Here is a 17,530-nt window from a genome sequence, read left to right as displayed (position 1 = left end):
CTTTAGGGTGGATTCCTGCATTGAGCAGGGGGTTGGACTTGATGGCCTTGTAGGTCCCTTCCAACTCTGCTATTCTATGATTCTATGGGAATAGCAGCAACTTATATCAGAATGTGGTTGCGACAATGAAACTATGAAGATCGTAAAAGCACCTACCATTTTGAAAAAAGTGCTAAGGAAATTATTAATAATAAATGCAATCTTTTTCCTGAGGCAGATCACACTATGCAAAAGGAAACAAACCACATCAGAGGGTTGTGAATAAGCGAATGCTGGGGCCCAGGTTCTCTGTTAGAAGTGCATACAAAGAGCCCCTTAACCTGACTGCGGCTTGTAAAGAATGGCTGGAACAAGAAAGTCAAACATGAGTGAGAGAAAGAATCAAGGCTAATTTATCAGCTCTGCGATCACTCAATAAATGCACGCAACACGCAACTATGCAAACAAGTTTAATGTACTTTGAATACACAGGAAAGAAACAAAGCTTCGTGATTCACAAAAATATTACAAAAAGTAGTTTTGTGCGGATGAGCACACCAGCACTGTGATAATGTAAGAATATACATTAGAAACTAATATAAAATATTTTAAAAACCTCTGCTAGTTTAGGTTTTCATTGGGGGGTTTTTGGTAGAAAAAAGGCATACTACAAAGTACTGAAAATCTCACTGCAGGAACGGCAAACCATTTTCAGACAGCGTCTGCTGTGTCCATAACATTTTTGTAGAGGCACACACACACACACACACACACACACACACACACACACACAGATGAACTACAAAAAGGTTCACCTCAGCTGAAGCTTGTCAAAGCAGCCTCAACAGTCAGAATTAAAAATGGAGGTGTAAGGATTAGTTCCTCCAAAGGTAAAACAATTCAATTTGTTCAGAGTTTTCTAGCACTACAGCCACCCAAAATATAGAACTACAATAACAACAAACAAGAGTTCTATCCCTTAGAAAAATTAACAACCCCCTGTGTTAATAGTCAATTCTGGTTCATATGGAGATAAAACAGTTTAAAGAAAAGAAGGTGATCCTTCTTCCACTTGGAGTGTGACACTACCTCAATTTATTCCTTTTAAAATTCTTATTTGCAGTTTTCAGTTTCAGCAACATTCAGAACTGCTCAAACTGAACCCCAGTGGTGAACATTTAATCTCTCCACCCAGGGAGAGTTTAAATGTGGTAAGAAAGGCGGATGGGCACACGTGAAGCACACAGCTTTGAGTACCTCCCCCCACCCCACCCCCGTCCCCAAATGAAGGCATTTTGATACTGTTCAGTTGTAAACTGCAGCTCTAGAATAGCCAGACAGAGCACAGGATCTTTTGAATTAAGTCACTGGTTTTATCAATTTAATAGGTTTCGCTTTCCTTAAGGTAGATGAAGTCTTTATACAGAACTAAGATTCTGTTTGGTGTTGAAAGGAAACCTGGTGAAAGGGATACTCGGCTTAAACCTGAGCCAACAGGCCCTGTAAGGCAATTGCACATTCCTGTGTTTCCTCAGAATATTAACCAGGGCTGGCAGTGGCCATCCTCTCTTACTGCAAGGCCCACACACTTATAACATATACCATCAACAGGGCTCACACTATCATCCCCCGCTTTCTCCATTATGTAGAAGAGCAGAGATGAATGCAGACCTTTGCCATAAGGGCCCTGGGGAAGAAAAAAACAGTAGCTGTGCTGATTTCCACCCTCACTAGGAAACAAGCAAAGGAAACATCAGAGAGAAAAGGTGCAGGGGAAGAGAATAGGATAGTCAGCTGGCAACCAAATTCCTGTTTGAGCTTTTAAACAAATTAATTTTCTGAAATTAAATTTCGCTTGATGAAGTCCTCTTTAAACATTTACAGCCCACACTGGCATTCATTGTGATATTTGGCTATCAGGGATTTCAAATTTCAGCAGTGAATCATAAAGCAGGAAGATGGAGAGGGTTTTTCCAAATACTTATCCAACCTCCATATTAGCTGGCTGGCTGGCAGGCTGGCTGGAGCAAAGGCACACCTTTATGACAGCCTTGTAATGATACTACAAAGCTAATGTACCACTTATTATGACTTTATGGTCTGTAAGCAATTTGAGAAGCAAAAAAGAACTGTATATGAAATGAAGAGGAATCAAAGTGCATCATGCTCATAGGTTAATTGCCTGAGAGGCAGGTCAGCCCAGGGATCCTTTTAAAACTCACATCAGCTACAGACTTGTATTCTGTTTGACATTTTGGATGCCAAGCAAAAGATTTGAAAGGAACAGAGCAAGTGAAGATAGGAAAGGAAACACCATAGTAAATTAGAACTGCCAGAATATGAAGGTATTCTTTATTTTCCTATAAACTATGGTAGTGGTAGTGAGCAACATTAAACATTTAACACATTTTTTTTGCTTCAAGCCAGTTCTGCAAATACATTTGCTCTATGACCCTTACTTCCCTTGCTTTTATGTATATGGATCATATGCAAAGGGGATTTCTAAAACAGTTCGTGGGTTTTCTATGGCTACTGGAAAAATGAAGAGTATGATGGAGCAATCTCTTCAGCACTACTGAACTCCATTGGCATCTATGCAGATGTGAAACCCATGCTTTCAGTTGCCATATAGGTGCCTTACACTTCCAGTTCTGCAAAGTGAAGTGAATGATTAAAGTGCAGTGTAAAACATGCTGCATAAGACTGCACTATGCATAGGGCATTTCTGCTTCACCATTATCTGACTTGGTGGAGAGACCAAGTTCAAATCAACACATCAGGAAAAAAAAAAGTGAAGTTTTGTAGTCCGAGGGTCTGTACATAAAAATGGGAGCCAATAAAATTTTTGGCCTCTCTGGGACGAGCCCACCTTTGCTCTTTTAGTCACAAACATACCTGTCTCTGCAGTGAATATTAATTTCCTGCCCAATTTGGCCCTTCCCTTCATGCTTGTGGGCTGCCCATCTTTTGTTTTATTTGGATGCTTGAAGTGCTGTTTGTTGCAGGATTATTCATTTAAATAATCATACAGCACTTGATTTATTATTTTTAAAACAACCCAATTATTTATTTTGAAGCTGAAAAACTGTTCCAGGCAGAGGGTGTTTTACGACATCATAAGCATCAAGCCAATCAACACTCTGCACAGCCCCTTTGGCTTCAAACTGGCAAAACTCGTTCGCCTCCCTTGAGCTCAACCCTTGCAAGACTGTCGTGTGACAACAGGGTGAGTGTGCTTTCAAGTGGAGTGGCTCCTGTTTTTAGATTTAGACTCTCCACAAATTTTAGGGGGAGGTGGAGAATGAGGCATAGGGGAGTGAGACTGAGGCTCTTTGTATTGCAAAAATGTTTATTGCTTTTATAGGGCTCAGCTCCTGAGCAAAATAGCATGTTGGGCCAAACACCTGCAGCAGGATCAAGTGTCTCTTCTCTTACTTATAACTTGCCTTCTACCTGAGCAGTATTCTCACTCAAACTACTTTTGCATCTCTATATTATGCTCACTTACTGTCTGCTTCGTATTTAGATAGTAAACCCTCTGGAATGGCCCTTTTGTTACTATTTGGTCTGGTGGTTAAGTTAGTACTGTCCTGGCACATGACTGGTGCAACAGCTGCACTGAAAGTTAATAATTGTTGCAGCAACCCAGGAAGGGTGTTTACAGCTCCAGGTGCTGGAGGGATTAAGGAGCAGGTGCAAACCAACTGAAGAGCAGCCAAAGCTCCAGTTTCCTGTAAACCACTTCAGTAACTAGCAAGCGGAGAGTGAGAGTGCAAAGCAAACTCTTCCTGCCTTGTCTCAGGGGGGGGAATGGTCAGCATAACTGACCATGGTATGAGTGTTTGCCTATGAAAAGTTACTCATATACAATAAGTTGGAGATACCAAGCCCCATTCCATTAAGTCGTCTGTAGAGCTGACAAGGAGAGGTCCCAGCAGTAACTGCCATAAACTGTTACTGATTAAACAAATATACATCAGGGCACCTTACCTTTGATTTACCAAGGCAGTAATTTGTGGATTGTTTCAGGCAGATATGAAATCTGAATGCTCTTGCTCTGCAAGTCATATGAAATAGTCATTTTAAAATTCAAATAAAGACGTTGGGCCAATTTTTCACTCCAAAGGAATGTTCATGCTGGACAAATCACTAAAAAGGTTTTGACAGAATGTAACATGTTGCAACAAACCATCATGAGCCTTAGCAAATAGAAGTCTAAGTCTCTAGCTCACAGATCCTTCCTGAGATATTCCACACGTTTTTAAAATCCCAATCTAGCATTTCACAGTATTTTGCCTATTTCTCCATAGCTTCTTTCATTTTTCAGACAGGAAACCCCCTCTTTACTCTATCAACAGGGGAAATGGACTGACACATCACCTATAGAGAGTGGAATACATCATGGAATACACAAAGATTCAAAGATGAATTGTAGATAAGCTTGGTAGTTTAGTCTCTGAAAACAACTCCTAAGGGCTCCCATGATTAAATGCAACATAGTCATGAGGGCTATGTGTTACCTCCAGTATCAGAGGCAGCCTGCCTCTGAATTCCAGTTAGTTGGAACATGAGTAGGACAGTGCCATTGCATTCATGTCCTGTTTGTGGGCTTCTCATAGGCAACTGGTTGGCCATTGTAGGAACAGATTGTTGGATTAGAAAGGCTACTACATATATAAAACTTCCACACATAGGAAATCAGGTGTCAGGGAGAAGGACTCTTGCCTAATTTCTTTCTTGGCATACCAGATTTATGTTGCAGGGAACCTTTTTTTTTTCCACAGAGAAGCAAAAACAAAACAAGCAAAAACCCATTACATTCCCCATTAAAGTCTGAAGCACAACAGTCAAGAAATAAGTTTACCACCACGGCTGCTGTTTGTGAAAACTAGGCCTAATAAAGTGGGGGGTTTGTTTGTTTGTTTTTGGTGGGGAAAATATACAAGGCATCTGGGAGTAACATTCAAGTGAATGCTAAAATATTTCTCTCATAAACAGGGACTCCCTGTGTATTTCTGCAAGACCACCCTATGGTTCGGTCTGTTTCAGCTTTGTAGTGTTCCATGCTAAAATAATTTGGCATTGATAGTCAATTCTGCTTATATTAGCACATAAATTTGGACTGTGCTCACAACAGCAGCCTACATTTCCAAAACACCATCAACTAAGTTTCTCCCAAAGCCTTTTTCTTTGTAATCCCTAAACATTAGAACAGACTAACCCACTGTGCTATCTCAAATCTTAATATCAAAGATGGGACTCCTAGGATTCTGTCAGGGAGCCTGTGGGCAATACAAAATAGTTTCTTACCAGCTACAGCCTGCCACAACTTATATACTACTTACACTTGCTCTAATCAAGGCATTATCACATGGCTGCTTCTCTTTAGAGCATGTATGCCAATTCTGAGCAACCTGTATGGGAAGGATTCCCTTTAAGGATTAAAAAGAACTGTGCTTTTGTTCTGTACAACATGGCTCTGCCCCAGACTTTAATCATAACAGTTGAGCATCTGGAGTTTGGGATGGATCCTCATACTTAAAAGCAGAGTTTGCAGAGCTAAAATCTTGGCTCAAAACTTTTGACCTGGTTGGCTGAGCTCAGGAAAAAATGCTTTTCTGCACAGCTCCCATATCCATGACAACATTTCTTCAGAAAACAAGATCTCTAGATGTATGCATATTTGTGGCATTTGGAATGAGAGCCTAGTTGAAGTGGACTTTCTTCCATCTTGGTGGTGATGGGCAGGGGCTAATTCCACAATGTAAATTCTTGCTTTCGCAGTGACCAATTTCATTTTTGGTGATGGTGAGCTAGAGAGATAGTATTACTTGGTGGTGGTGAGCTAGAGAGATAAGATTATTTAAAGACAACAGGTTCTCAGGCCTGTCTTTACTCATGGACCATATCCTATTCCTCTGCAATCTGTGACAGGGGAATCTGGCAGAAACCTACAGCAAACTTCAGGAGGGGTGCAGTACCAGGAATGTTAACAAAAATGGAAGAACTGGTTTACCAATACAGAAAATAAGCCCAACCATCAATTTATTGGGTGAGCCCAATAAGACAGCCTATGTGCTAATTGCCCATTTACTTGCCTCTTTTCTTGGTGACCAAGCAAGAGACACTGAAGATACCTGGGGTTGTTTTGGCCTATTGTCTCAAGAGATGTTTTGGCCTATTACCTCAATACAGATGCAATTGCCCAACACAGAGATTTTTAAACCTATAATCCTACACATGCTTACCTGGCAGTAAGTCCCACTTGACACAGTTTTAAGGACTCCCCCAATCCAATGTTGTTCCTAAATTAGTACCTAAGCTGTGGGTTCTCTAGGGCAAATCAAGAGAGGGATTTACTTTCAAATACAGTGCCTTTAGAACTCAGAATTCAGATTCTAAAGTCTAAAATGACAGCTTAAGCACTTCATTATCTGAGCCAGAAGGCCAGCCATTTTGTGACATTACTGCAACTCAGCCAATGGGACCATGATTCCCCTGCCAACTCAGTCCCTGGTGCAATTATCACAGCTGAAACGTATTTCTTCAGTTTTAAGTATGGAGCGGGCAGAGGGAGAGATACCATACCCTTTCTAGAGTAACAGAACTCACAATGAAGGAAGAATTTTGGTCAGGAAAAGCCTGGATAATAAATGAATTTTGAAGTTACATCAGAAAAATGTGTGATTAAACAAAGGCAGATGAAGTGCATAAACCCTGAGCTAAGGCAGTAAGGAGTTCTGGAGACAGCTAAAATAAGGAAATTATTACAGCTACTGTTCATAGTTAAATACTTCTTTCTCTTTGTCTCATTCTCACACTCATTCACGTACAGGGTATTCAGAGTTCAGCAATGATGAAAGAAGAGAAAGCCAGGTGTACCAGAAGAGTTCAGTTCTGGCTGGACTGCTGTTGAGTAATCCTTCCTCTGACTGCAGTGGTTATGCAGCAACATCTCCTATTTGCAGGAACAGCTTTTACTGCACTAAATTATCCCATGAGTCACTGGGCAGCACACAGTAAGTTGTTGCTTGTGGGTGTCTGTTGGCTCTAATGGAGTGGGTTGTCAAATACAGCATCAGGCAAGATGGAGACTTTCAGTTTCTTTTCAGGCCAACTATACTCTTTTGGAAGTTTGAACTAAAAAGCAAAGAAATTAGTTATTAGTTAATATACCTTAATATGATCTAGAACGTGCAAAGCATACAAAATAATAGAATTAGAAAAAATAAGAGCCAAGGTTTCAGTCAAATAAGGAAAACTTTTCCACCGAGTTCATTTGGGACAGATGAATCAAATATTGTTCCTATTTTCACCACTTGCATGCACATCGTATTTGTTGTCCTATTTTGCTTTCTTTTAGTTCACCAAGTCCTCTCAAATTCTTTTTGCTTACTTAAAAAGGCTCAAGGGAATGAATTTAGTCCTTTTCTAGCCTTATATATCATACCAGCTTCGGCTGGTAAGCCAGCTATTTATTTATTTTATTTATTTGCAATATTTCTTGGCCGTCTTTCAGGGCAAAAGCCCTCCCAAGACGGTCTACTACAATAAAATAAATAAAAACAGTTAAAATGTTAAAAGTGATCAAACATGATCATAGTAAAATGGTAATAAAAATAAAAGCCAACAATAAAACCAGCAGCAGCAACAACCAAGGCAATAACAGCTATGCCTTTGCCTGGACAGGGATAGTTTAGCCATAGTTATACAGGTACTAGTCACTTCAAGACTGGATTACTGCAATGTGCTCTATGAGGGGCTGCCCTTAAGGCTGCTCCAGAAGCTGGAGTTAGTGCAGAACACAGTCGCTCGGCTGTTATCGGAAGCTGCCCATTTTTAGCATGTAACTCCTTTGCTGAGGCCTTCCTATTTGCTACTGAGCCAGGTTTAAGGCTTTGGTACTAATGTTCAAAGCCCTAAACAACTTCGGACCAGGATACTTGAGAAAGCGCCTTCTCCTTTACCAACCTGCCTGATCAACTGAGGTCATCAGAGGGCATTCTCCTGGTGGTTTCACTATGGGCTGACTGGAGTCCACCCGGAGTAGAGCCTTCAGTGTGGTGGCTCCTTTCACATGGAACTCCCTGCCTCTAAAGGTTAGGCAGGTGCTAACACTATGTAGTTTTGGTGCCTCCTGAAAACTCTTTTCCAGAAAGCCTTCCTTAGTTGACTAGCCTTGGTTTCATTGACGTTCTGTGTTTTTTTTTTTTAAAAAAAGAACAATTTTAATAACATGTTTCATTCTTTTCATCTTTTGTTTATCTCGTTGTTCACCGCTCCAGAATCTGTCTAAATGTGGAGCAATATACAAATGTTGCAAATAAAATAAATAGATATATTTGTACAAGTCAGGGTAATGGAACATGCACAGAGTCCAACATAACAGAACCCAGACTAAGTTAGTTGAATTTAGTTCCCATTGAAATTAAGAGAACAAGTTAGTCTTACATCGCATTAATAACAATGGAAAGCAAGTTCAATCAACTTAGTGGTAGATGGTTAAAAAAAAGTTGGAGACATAGCTCTCAAAGTGGAAATAGCAACAAAGCGGAAAAAGCTTGCGAGAGAGCAAATAAAGTATCTGTACGAGGCCAGCAAAGTCGGAGGCCCCATTACAGTAAGCATATAAATAAGCCTTGTGACTTTTATAGTGAGTGCATGCATATATCTCACACCTTAAAAGACAAAACCAGTTATGAAACTAGAAAGCCAGGAAGGATGTGGGGTTTTTTGCATTGGGCATCTTTAGTGTTTTGCATTGGGCATCACACATAACTATCTGCCTACTGGGCAGACATAATGGGTGTTTGCTTGGTGCAATGAGATTCTGAGAACAAATTCATTTCTTTAAGGCCAAGGTGTCTGACCTGGTAGGGGTGGCAATGGCACTTCAAAATCTCCAGCCTCTATGGGTTCCATACTAAAAAGTATGGAGACATTTTTGATCAAAATAAAAATTAAGTTTTAATTCCGTTAAGAGAGTTACAACTCCTAAAGGGAAACAAACAAACATGCAAAAAGCCACCTTCAAAGGTATTTGCAAAATTCACATATTGAGCAATGCCATTAAGGCAGTGAGGGACATTTTCACACAAAGAAAGTCTTTTGCCTCTACTTTTTGGTTTATGCTTCAGGAAACGTGAGGACAATCAGGAGACCGAAGGTTGTGACCTCTTCTTCATAAGAAGATGTGACATTTCACATTCAACATAGGATGAGCCAAATCACGTGAGGTACTGGTTCCTCTCTATTCGGCCCTGGTTAGGCCTCATCTAGAGTATTGCGTCCAATTCTGGGCTCCACGATTCAAGAAGGATGCAGACAAGCTGGAGCATGTTCAGAGGAGGGCAGCCAGGATGATCAGGGGTCTGAAAACAAAGCCCTATGAAGAGAGACTGAAAGAACTGGGCATGTTTAGCCTGGAGAAGAGAAGATTGAGGGGGGAGACATGATAGCACTCTTCAAATACTTAAAAGGTTGTCACACAGAAGAGGGCCAGGATCTCTTCTCGATCCTCCCAGAGTGCAGGACACGGAATAACAGGCTCAAGTTAAAGGAAGCCAGATTCCAGCTGGACATCAGGAAAAACTTCCTGTTAGAGCAGTACGACAATGGAATCAGTTACCTAGGGAGAGGCAGCTGGACAACCATCTGTCAGGGATGCTTTAGGGTGGATTCCTGCATTGAGCAGGGGGTTGGACTCGATGGCCTTGTAGGCCCCTTCTAACTCTGCTATTCTATGATTCTCCCTTAGCTGTGATCTCTTTGGCTGGACAACTTTTTCCTCCTCATCCCAGCAAGACAATCCTGGCTGGTCCTCCTTTAGGAAGCTGGTTAACTATCTCTTCTTCCCTCAGCCTACCTCCTCCTTCAGTTGCATTGCTCATCCTCTCCTCTCTCCTCCCTATCGTCCTGTCTCCCTCCTCCTCCTTTCTCCCTCTCTGTCTCTGGCAGGCATTTAAATGCTGGCGCCTCCCCCACTGACCCCACCCCACCCCTGCCTTGTGGCTGATTCTCTGCAACTTAATGAGCCAATTTCTGGGTCAGGTGGTGGCTTCCCCTGGACTGTCACTAGAGTCAGATGCAACCTCCAGGAACTGCTGGAAGTCTTTAAGCAGTCTGTCAGCTGCAGAGAGCGGTGTTGGCAGACACACAGAGAGGGAGACAAAAAGGTAAGCATATAGGTGATATCTTCAGGGATATGTCAAAGGGTCCCATGCCAACAGGTCATCTTTTGACATGGAGAATGAAGGTCTTGAAGCAAGAATTTACCATTCTGAGGAATAAGGAAACAATGCCTTGGGTGATAACTTATGGGGATTGGATGGGGGCGTGGTGATGAGAGATTTGATAGTTAAAGGAGAGGGAATAAAAAGATGGGTGTGCTGCCTGCCTGTGTGACAGCTTGTGGAATCATATGCTAGATAGTGTGGCAGAAGAATCAGTGGTTGTTGTACACATTGGTACCAGCGACACTGGGAAATGTAGTTGTATGGTCCTGGAAGAAAAGTTAAATTCTAAGCAGGATGTTGAAACCCAGTCCTCCAAGGTAGTATTTTCAGGAACACTCCCATTTCCACATGCAGGGACAGCTGTATCAGCAGAACTGCGGGGTCTCAATCCATGGATGAAACAGTTGTGTCAGGAGGAGGAATTAGATTATTTATATAGGAATTTCTATCATGCTATCAAGCAAAAGTCTCTCACGATAACTATTTGCTGGGAAATGTTTTGAGACAAGCTGAACCTGTATTTAAACTGCAGTGGAGACAGACTGCTGGTGTTTAACATAAAAAAGTCACAAAGCAGCTTTTAAACTTGACTTCTCAGGGGTAGACAACAGGAGCTGAGCAGTGTCACATTTGGTATGATTTATCCCTTAGGGATGATAGTGCACATCTTTCTTGGGTAAAGTGGAGGACAGAGTAGAACTTGGCAATAAACACACAGAAAAATGGTAGCTGAGACCAAAGAGATATAAGAGAAATTGCAATAAAAAGGTCATTTGGAGAGAGATACAATGTATGTTTATATGCTAAAGTTAGAGAAACCTCAAAACCAAGATGGGGATGCCCAAGGGGTTAGTACCAAAAGAGAACATAGATATCCTGGGCATACCAGTAGTCTATTGCAACACAGAAAACTAATGATGGCTTATTATCCCTGGATAGAAAAATCTGTAGGAAGGACACACTGGGGGCTGTGTTTCTCTGAGAGCAGAGCATTCAATAAATTAAAAACCCAAAGAAAAAATTCCTCCACAGAATTACGGCAAGTGAGAAGAACACCCCACCCCTGCAAATAATTTAGTACCATCATTTCTCTACTTCAAACTCCAAGGGTGATTATATGATTGGGGGAGGGGAAATAGAGAGGCAGCCAAAGGAGAAAGCAACTTCAGCTTTCTTCATATTGATGGTTAAAGTGTTAGAGCTGAGACAAAACAATCAATCTTTTATTTTTGTTGCTGTCAAAAAGCACCTCCAGTTTTGATGACTTTTGACTGCCCCTTGAAATATCATGTATATTTCATCCAAGCCTCAGACTCAAGAAAGCTCCCTCCTCCCTGGCCAATTTTAAGGTTCCCAAGAACTGTGCTGGCCCACAGGCCGTAGCTCAGGAAAGCTCCCAGCTCACAAGAGCAAGGAAGCTATGTAACCCTTGAGTTTCTGGGATCAAAAGCAAGGGAAGCACTCTGACCCAAACCAGCAACAGCTCAGCCGGAGTTGCTTAATACATTCTCCATAAGCCTTCCTCCTAGACCACATCACTGGTAAGAACGCCACGCTAGCCCTAACTACAGTCACATAGGCTGAAGGAACAACTTACAGAAGGATATAAAAGGGACTCTGCCTAAGCGTTCAATCAATCTGAATGGGACCTTTTTCGAGCTAGATTAGATAACCTTTGAATTGTACTATTTATTTCAAATTAATTTAAAATTAATTTAAACAATATTAAAAATTAAGAAGTCATTGGGTATCAACAGCATATCTCTGAGAGTTCTCAAAACTCAAATGTGAAATTGTTGGCCTCCTTCACCAGCTCTGTCTGGTTTACCAACTATAACCATTTCTGGTCAGCCGTTCCTGGACAACGATGGTCTGGCCACAGTGGTTCATGCTCTAGTAACCTCCTGATTGGATTACTGTAATGCACCATATGTGGAGTTGTCCTTGAAGATGACTCAGAAGCTTCACCTAATGCAGAATTCAGCCACCAGGATTCTAACCCCAGGTGGAGTCATATTACACTGACTTTAAAAAGCTGCACTGGTTGCTGGGGCTTATCTTTAAAGCCCTAAACAGTTTGGGTCCCAAATATCTGCAGGAACAAATATCTTTTCAGCCTGCCGATGCTTTAAGGTAGTCAGGGAGGCTCTTCCCCAAGTACCTCGGTATATTTATGTCAACAAGAGAAAGCGTTCTTGGTTGTGGCAACTCAGCTGTGGAATACCATCACACCAGTTGCTGAGGAACATGAGTGGGAGGGTGCTGCTACATCATGTCCAGCTTTGTTGGTCCCTAGTCAACAGCTAGATGGCCACTGTGTGAACAGAGTGTTGGACTAGGTGGACCCTTGGCCTGATCCAGCATGGCTCTTCTTATGTTCTTATGGAATGAGCAATGCATTATGTCAGTATTATTTGTTTCTAAAAACATTTGCTTGCCCATTTCATGCCCTCGCTGGAGGAATCCTCCTCCTGCAAAGAGGTAGAGCTCCCAGAAATGGATGATGCCAAGGAACCATGTCAGGAGACCTAGAGAACCTGGACCCTCTGGAGAGATGACTGCGGGTCTGTCCGCACAGGAGAAGGGGCATTCTGCTTCTGAGGAGGAGGCTGTGTGACCACTTATCCCCAGGGAGTGTCGTCACCTCAAAAGGCAGACCAGTAGGGATCCTTTGAGAAGGAATGCTTGGTTATAAAGAAGAACTCATAGAATAGCAGAGTTGGAAGGGGCCCACAAGGCCATCGAGTCCAACCCCCTGCTCAATGGAGGAATCCACCCTAAAGCATCCCTGACAGATGGTGTGGCAAGAGGCAGCTGGTTGTCCAGCTGCCTCTTGTGTGGCAAGTGTGGGAGAGCCCACAACCTCACCAGGCAACTGATTCCATTGTATTGATTCCATTGTCTTCTCCTTAAGAAGAAAGGACTCCTTGATAGCAAGAACCTTCTCACAAGTAGGTCTTTTATCAGTGGGCCTGTAACAAATTGCAGCTGAGCCCTGGACGGGGCTCTGGCTAGATAAGCCTTTGGTTTCAGTCTAGCCATTGTTGGAACAACATCTTAGCGCCTTGTATCCTTTCCTGACCTTGCCTTGTGATTGAACCTCACACTTTTTGGACTCAGCTTTTCAATCTGTTTCTGTTTGACTTCTCTCTTGTGTTTGGACTCTGGCTGTGTCTCAGACTTCTCTTCTAGAAACCACCTACTTGACGGGTAGCACTGTACCCCTGACTCGTGCATGTTTATTGATTTTGCTATTGGACTCACTCCTTTGTTTGCCTGTAACACTGATTCAACCCAAGCAGAACAGCCCAGGCATTTTAAAGAGCTTTATTTTAAGCTGGTTAGTGCCTACTGTATGTATTTCCTGCCTTTTATTTCTGCAATTGATATTTTTATGTATACAATTTTACATTTTGTATACTGCTCCAGCATAATGTAAAAAGAAACACAGTACAAAAATATTTAAAATAAATATTTTAAATATATAAAAGTGAAATATACAATTTATCACTAAAATCAGTTGCCTTATGAGAGGATTGGAAGGTAGCCAATGTGCCACTAATTTTAAAAAAGGATCCAAGAGGAAGCAGAGAAGTTACAGGCTTAATGTCAGGGCAATGCAAACTATCAATGGGTTGGAGTTCCTTCTCTATAAGAAAAGGTAACATTTTGGGGATATTTTGATTTAGGAAAATATGGTTAAGAGGGCTGTTTATAAAATAAAAAGTGAATAACAGAGCAATCCTATGACCCATAGACAGCATGGGGGGTGGGGGGAAAGGAAGCATAGGATATTTTAGATTCCCATATCTGAGATCAGAGGCAGTGCTCTGACCTCAGTTATGGGAATCTGCGCTCCCTGCCCCCTCCTTGCACCGGAGAGAACCATGTCGGCTGCCTCTCTGAGGTCACAAAAGCAACCTTCGAGAGGGGGTAAAGGGGATGTTTCTGTGGTACTGGAGAGGCAGGTCATGTTGTATCCCGAGGTCTCTCAAGCTTCCGCAAGAATGCAAAGCAAGAGGTGCGGTGGAGCCAACAATCACCTCCACTGTGCCTCCTGCTCTGTATTGGATATTTGTAGGCCTCTGAGTTTGGAGGCTTAGGAGTATCAAGGGTGCAATCAATAGTATTGAGCCCAACTGTTCATAAAAAATATGAACTTTAAAAGGGAGAGTAGACAGAGAAATCTTCCTCCATCTCATATAACACTAGAACTTAGGGTCACTCAATAAAATTGAATGGTGGTAGTTTCAGGATATAGAAAAGACAATATTTTTTTAAAAATAAATTTCCTAACAATAAATTTATGGAAAATTTATAGTTACATATTTATAGTTAGATGACATTAAAAGAAGGTTTAGGTTTCAGAGACAATAGCCATTGAGAGGATATTAGTTAATATGTGAAAACGACTACTATAACTCCCGCGATAGTTTGGCCTTCTAATTCAGAAACTACACAACTTCAGCAGTATTCCTCATTCAACAGTTAAAGCAATAAGACTGTTTTGGCAGCAATGTGGGGAAGGCTGTTTTAGTAGCGGATAAAGCATGACTGGAGTTGACAGAATGTTAAACAGGATTATCTAATGCATGCACACAAGAAACTTAGCAGTCCTGCAGAGGGGTCATATAGTTTTATTTATTATTTAAATACCACAAATAATGATATAGTTGACAATACAATGGTTCACAGAGTAAGCAACTATCCATTAGTGAAAAGCCCCATTAGAGTATCCCCAAGATATAACCAGCAGCCAGAGGAGTAGCTAGCATAAATATCCTGAAGGACAACACCCAATCTCTGCCAACACAAGTGCTCTGGGCATTTAACCCTGGGGTTGCCACTCTACCCCATGTGAGGGAATTCTAGGGACCAGCAAAGAAAACTTGTGCCCTGAATTTATAGCCAACAAACCAGGTGAAACCAACCACTCTCAGCAAATCAAGAAACCAAACAAAGAAAAAGTTCCCTTGGGTATTAGAATTACGCAGACTTACTTCTTCTGGAGAGTTCAGATCTTCTAAGTCTTCCAGCATTCTTTCCACAAACTCTTCAGTCAGCAAGATCTGCAAAAGAGAGCGACAGTAAGTTTATTCTTTTACGCTCGAAGCTTCACCTAATTACCAAGCAACAGATTCCTTACTATTCCACAGAGAAGAAACACTACTGTGTTGTTCTTCCAGTAATTCACAAAGGCCTTGGAGGTCTGTTTGCTTCCTCCTGTAATACCTACAAAATGCTGCAATTATTAGGGAATCTAGTTGTATCATCAATTATCTTCCTGTGTCAAAAACTAAAGGCTTTGATTCAGAGATGAAGAAAAGCAAAGAATTGTGAAGAGAGATCATATTATCTGAAAAGGCAGGCAATAGGGAAAAAAATGTGTGTGTGTGTTTTTGTGTTGTCTGACACACCAAAAAGCTGGCTTTAGGCTTCAATGAACAGATAGGAGGAAGAGCAGCAGCTACTATTAGCTTTGAAACACCTTCCTAGATTGAACAATCTAACCTTCACAGAACTCTTTTGTTAAACCGTGTCTACAGTACCAGGCCATAATCCCCCACTTATGTAAGATCAGAGACAAATGATGCACTTATACCTGTCCCAAGTTCAGATCAGGTTCCTCTTGCAAGCGTCAGATTAACCAAATACACAAGGACATAAGACATAACAAACACAAGCTCCGTGTTGCCTGCCCGTTTCTTCCCGTTTTCGAGTTCCTATGGCGTGGCTTTTTTTTAACGAACTGAATATGTTAGAAATTATCAACCATACCTTTTACACAGTACTCCTTAAACTCAGCACTGCTCCTGCAGTGACTGCACCACATTACACTAGAAATCACATACATTTGATGTGCATGATATTAAAGGTGACATCTGCAGCAAATCAACATCACAGGCTGTCATAGCTCTAGGCGCCTCATTTAATTTCTTCTGGGATTTAGAAGCTTAGAAGTTGAAATTGAACAAATAGGCTCTTGTTCTTTGAAAAATTCCAACTTGAACCAAGTACCATCTTTTGAGAATATTTAAGAGCTCCTATCAACAGGACACTGTGGAACAAGAGTAGCCAATTTATTCCCCTAAGAAAAAGATTATCTGAGGCAGCAATGGGAAAAGCCTGCAATACACAGAGACCAAGTTAAAGCATTTCATGTACATTCAAAACTACAAGAGGGCCGTTTCTCCCAAGAAAACTTCCAACTGTAACTGAGACAGCAAACAGACCCTAGTGTATCAGGTGGCATTAACTATGGGTCTTTGAAAATGCCACATCTCCAATAGTTCTGGTGCATTGTGCAAATATGTCCCACCCCGCCAGCCTGCTGTAACTGGTTTCTCATGTTGGGATATGGTACTGACTTTGTATGAAGACTGTTTGCAAAACACACACACCCCTTACAAGTGTGCTCCACCTTTAGCAACTAATAAAACAAATGCCCATGTTAGGATTTTCACATGATTTATACTCCCAACAAAGTGGTGAACTTTCACAAGTTCCAGCTTCTTCGATTAGGCACCTGAATTACCAGATACAGTATTATTTATAGTCCTGCTCAGGCATTTTGCTTGAATGTGGAACTGCAAATTGTAGAAGGCAAAGCATCCCATGTACCCCCCACCCCCAAGTCCCTGTCTTCTCTCTTCCTGCATTTCTACATATACATATAGGAACCACTGCACAATTGAAAACCCTGCTGTCTTAAGAGCTCCTGCTCAATTGTAGACTTTTATGTATGTTCAAGCCAAATGCATGCAGAGTATCCCTTCAGACCTTTCCACTCCACATGGGTAGGTCAGGGATAGAGACCTACCCAGTCAACATGCATGCTTCCAAGACTTTTAACTCAAGACTCCTGGAAATTTGGTCACGATGCAAAGGCCAGATGTGGATAAGGCATTAAAGGAGTCAGAAATGTGCTCCAGAGGAGCCCACAGCAGGGCACGGAAACCACCCTTACTTGCTATTTGCCCTCCAACAACCAGTAATCAGAGAAATAAAGCCTCTGAACGTGGAGGTTCCATTTATCTATTATGGCCAATAACCACTGATAGACAAGTCCATAAATTGTCAAACCCATTAGATGAAAGACTCATCAAACCATAAGAGGTGGATAACAAATAAATGTATTATCTTCATCATCATCTAATAACTGAGTCCCTTTGATTTTCCCCCCCTTAGGATAATTGCATTATCATCAATTACTACTTTAGTGAATGGTCAGTTTACTTACCTTAAGGTTTACACAAAATTGTCACACTCAGTACCTTTTGTTCTACATTGACATTTGGACCTTATTTTTCCACTTC

General features: G+C 41.5%; 1 protein-coding gene across 4 annotated transcripts in view; it reads right to left on the bottom strand.

The window, feature by feature from the left end:
- Nucleotides 1-436: 436 nt before the first annotated feature.
- The window catches only part of SUFU (SUFU negative regulator of hedgehog signaling), an 86,722-nt gene continuing 69,628 nt past the window's right edge, over nt 437-17,530 (bottom strand). For all 4 annotated transcript variants that reach the window (XM_063132567.1, XM_063132570.1, XM_063132568.1 and 1 more), the window contains 2 exons: nt 15,215-15,283; nt 437-7,119 (listed from right to left, as the gene is read on the bottom strand). In XM_063132567.1, coding sequence (XP_062988637.1) covers nt 7,030-7,119; nt 15,215-15,283 — 159 coding nt within the window. In that variant the 3' untranslated portion in view covers nt 437-7,029. The remainder of the gene's footprint in view (nt 7,120-15,214; nt 15,284-17,530) is intronic.

The sequence above is a fragment of the Elgaria multicarinata genome, chromosome 8, assembly GCF_023053635.1.
Source record: "Elgaria multicarinata webbii isolate HBS135686 ecotype San Diego chromosome 8, rElgMul1.1.pri, whole genome shotgun sequence".
Classification (NCBI taxonomy): domain Eukaryota; kingdom Metazoa; phylum Chordata; class Lepidosauria; order Squamata; family Anguidae; genus Elgaria; species Elgaria multicarinata.
This window is presented reverse-complemented; position numbering and strand designations above follow the sequence as displayed.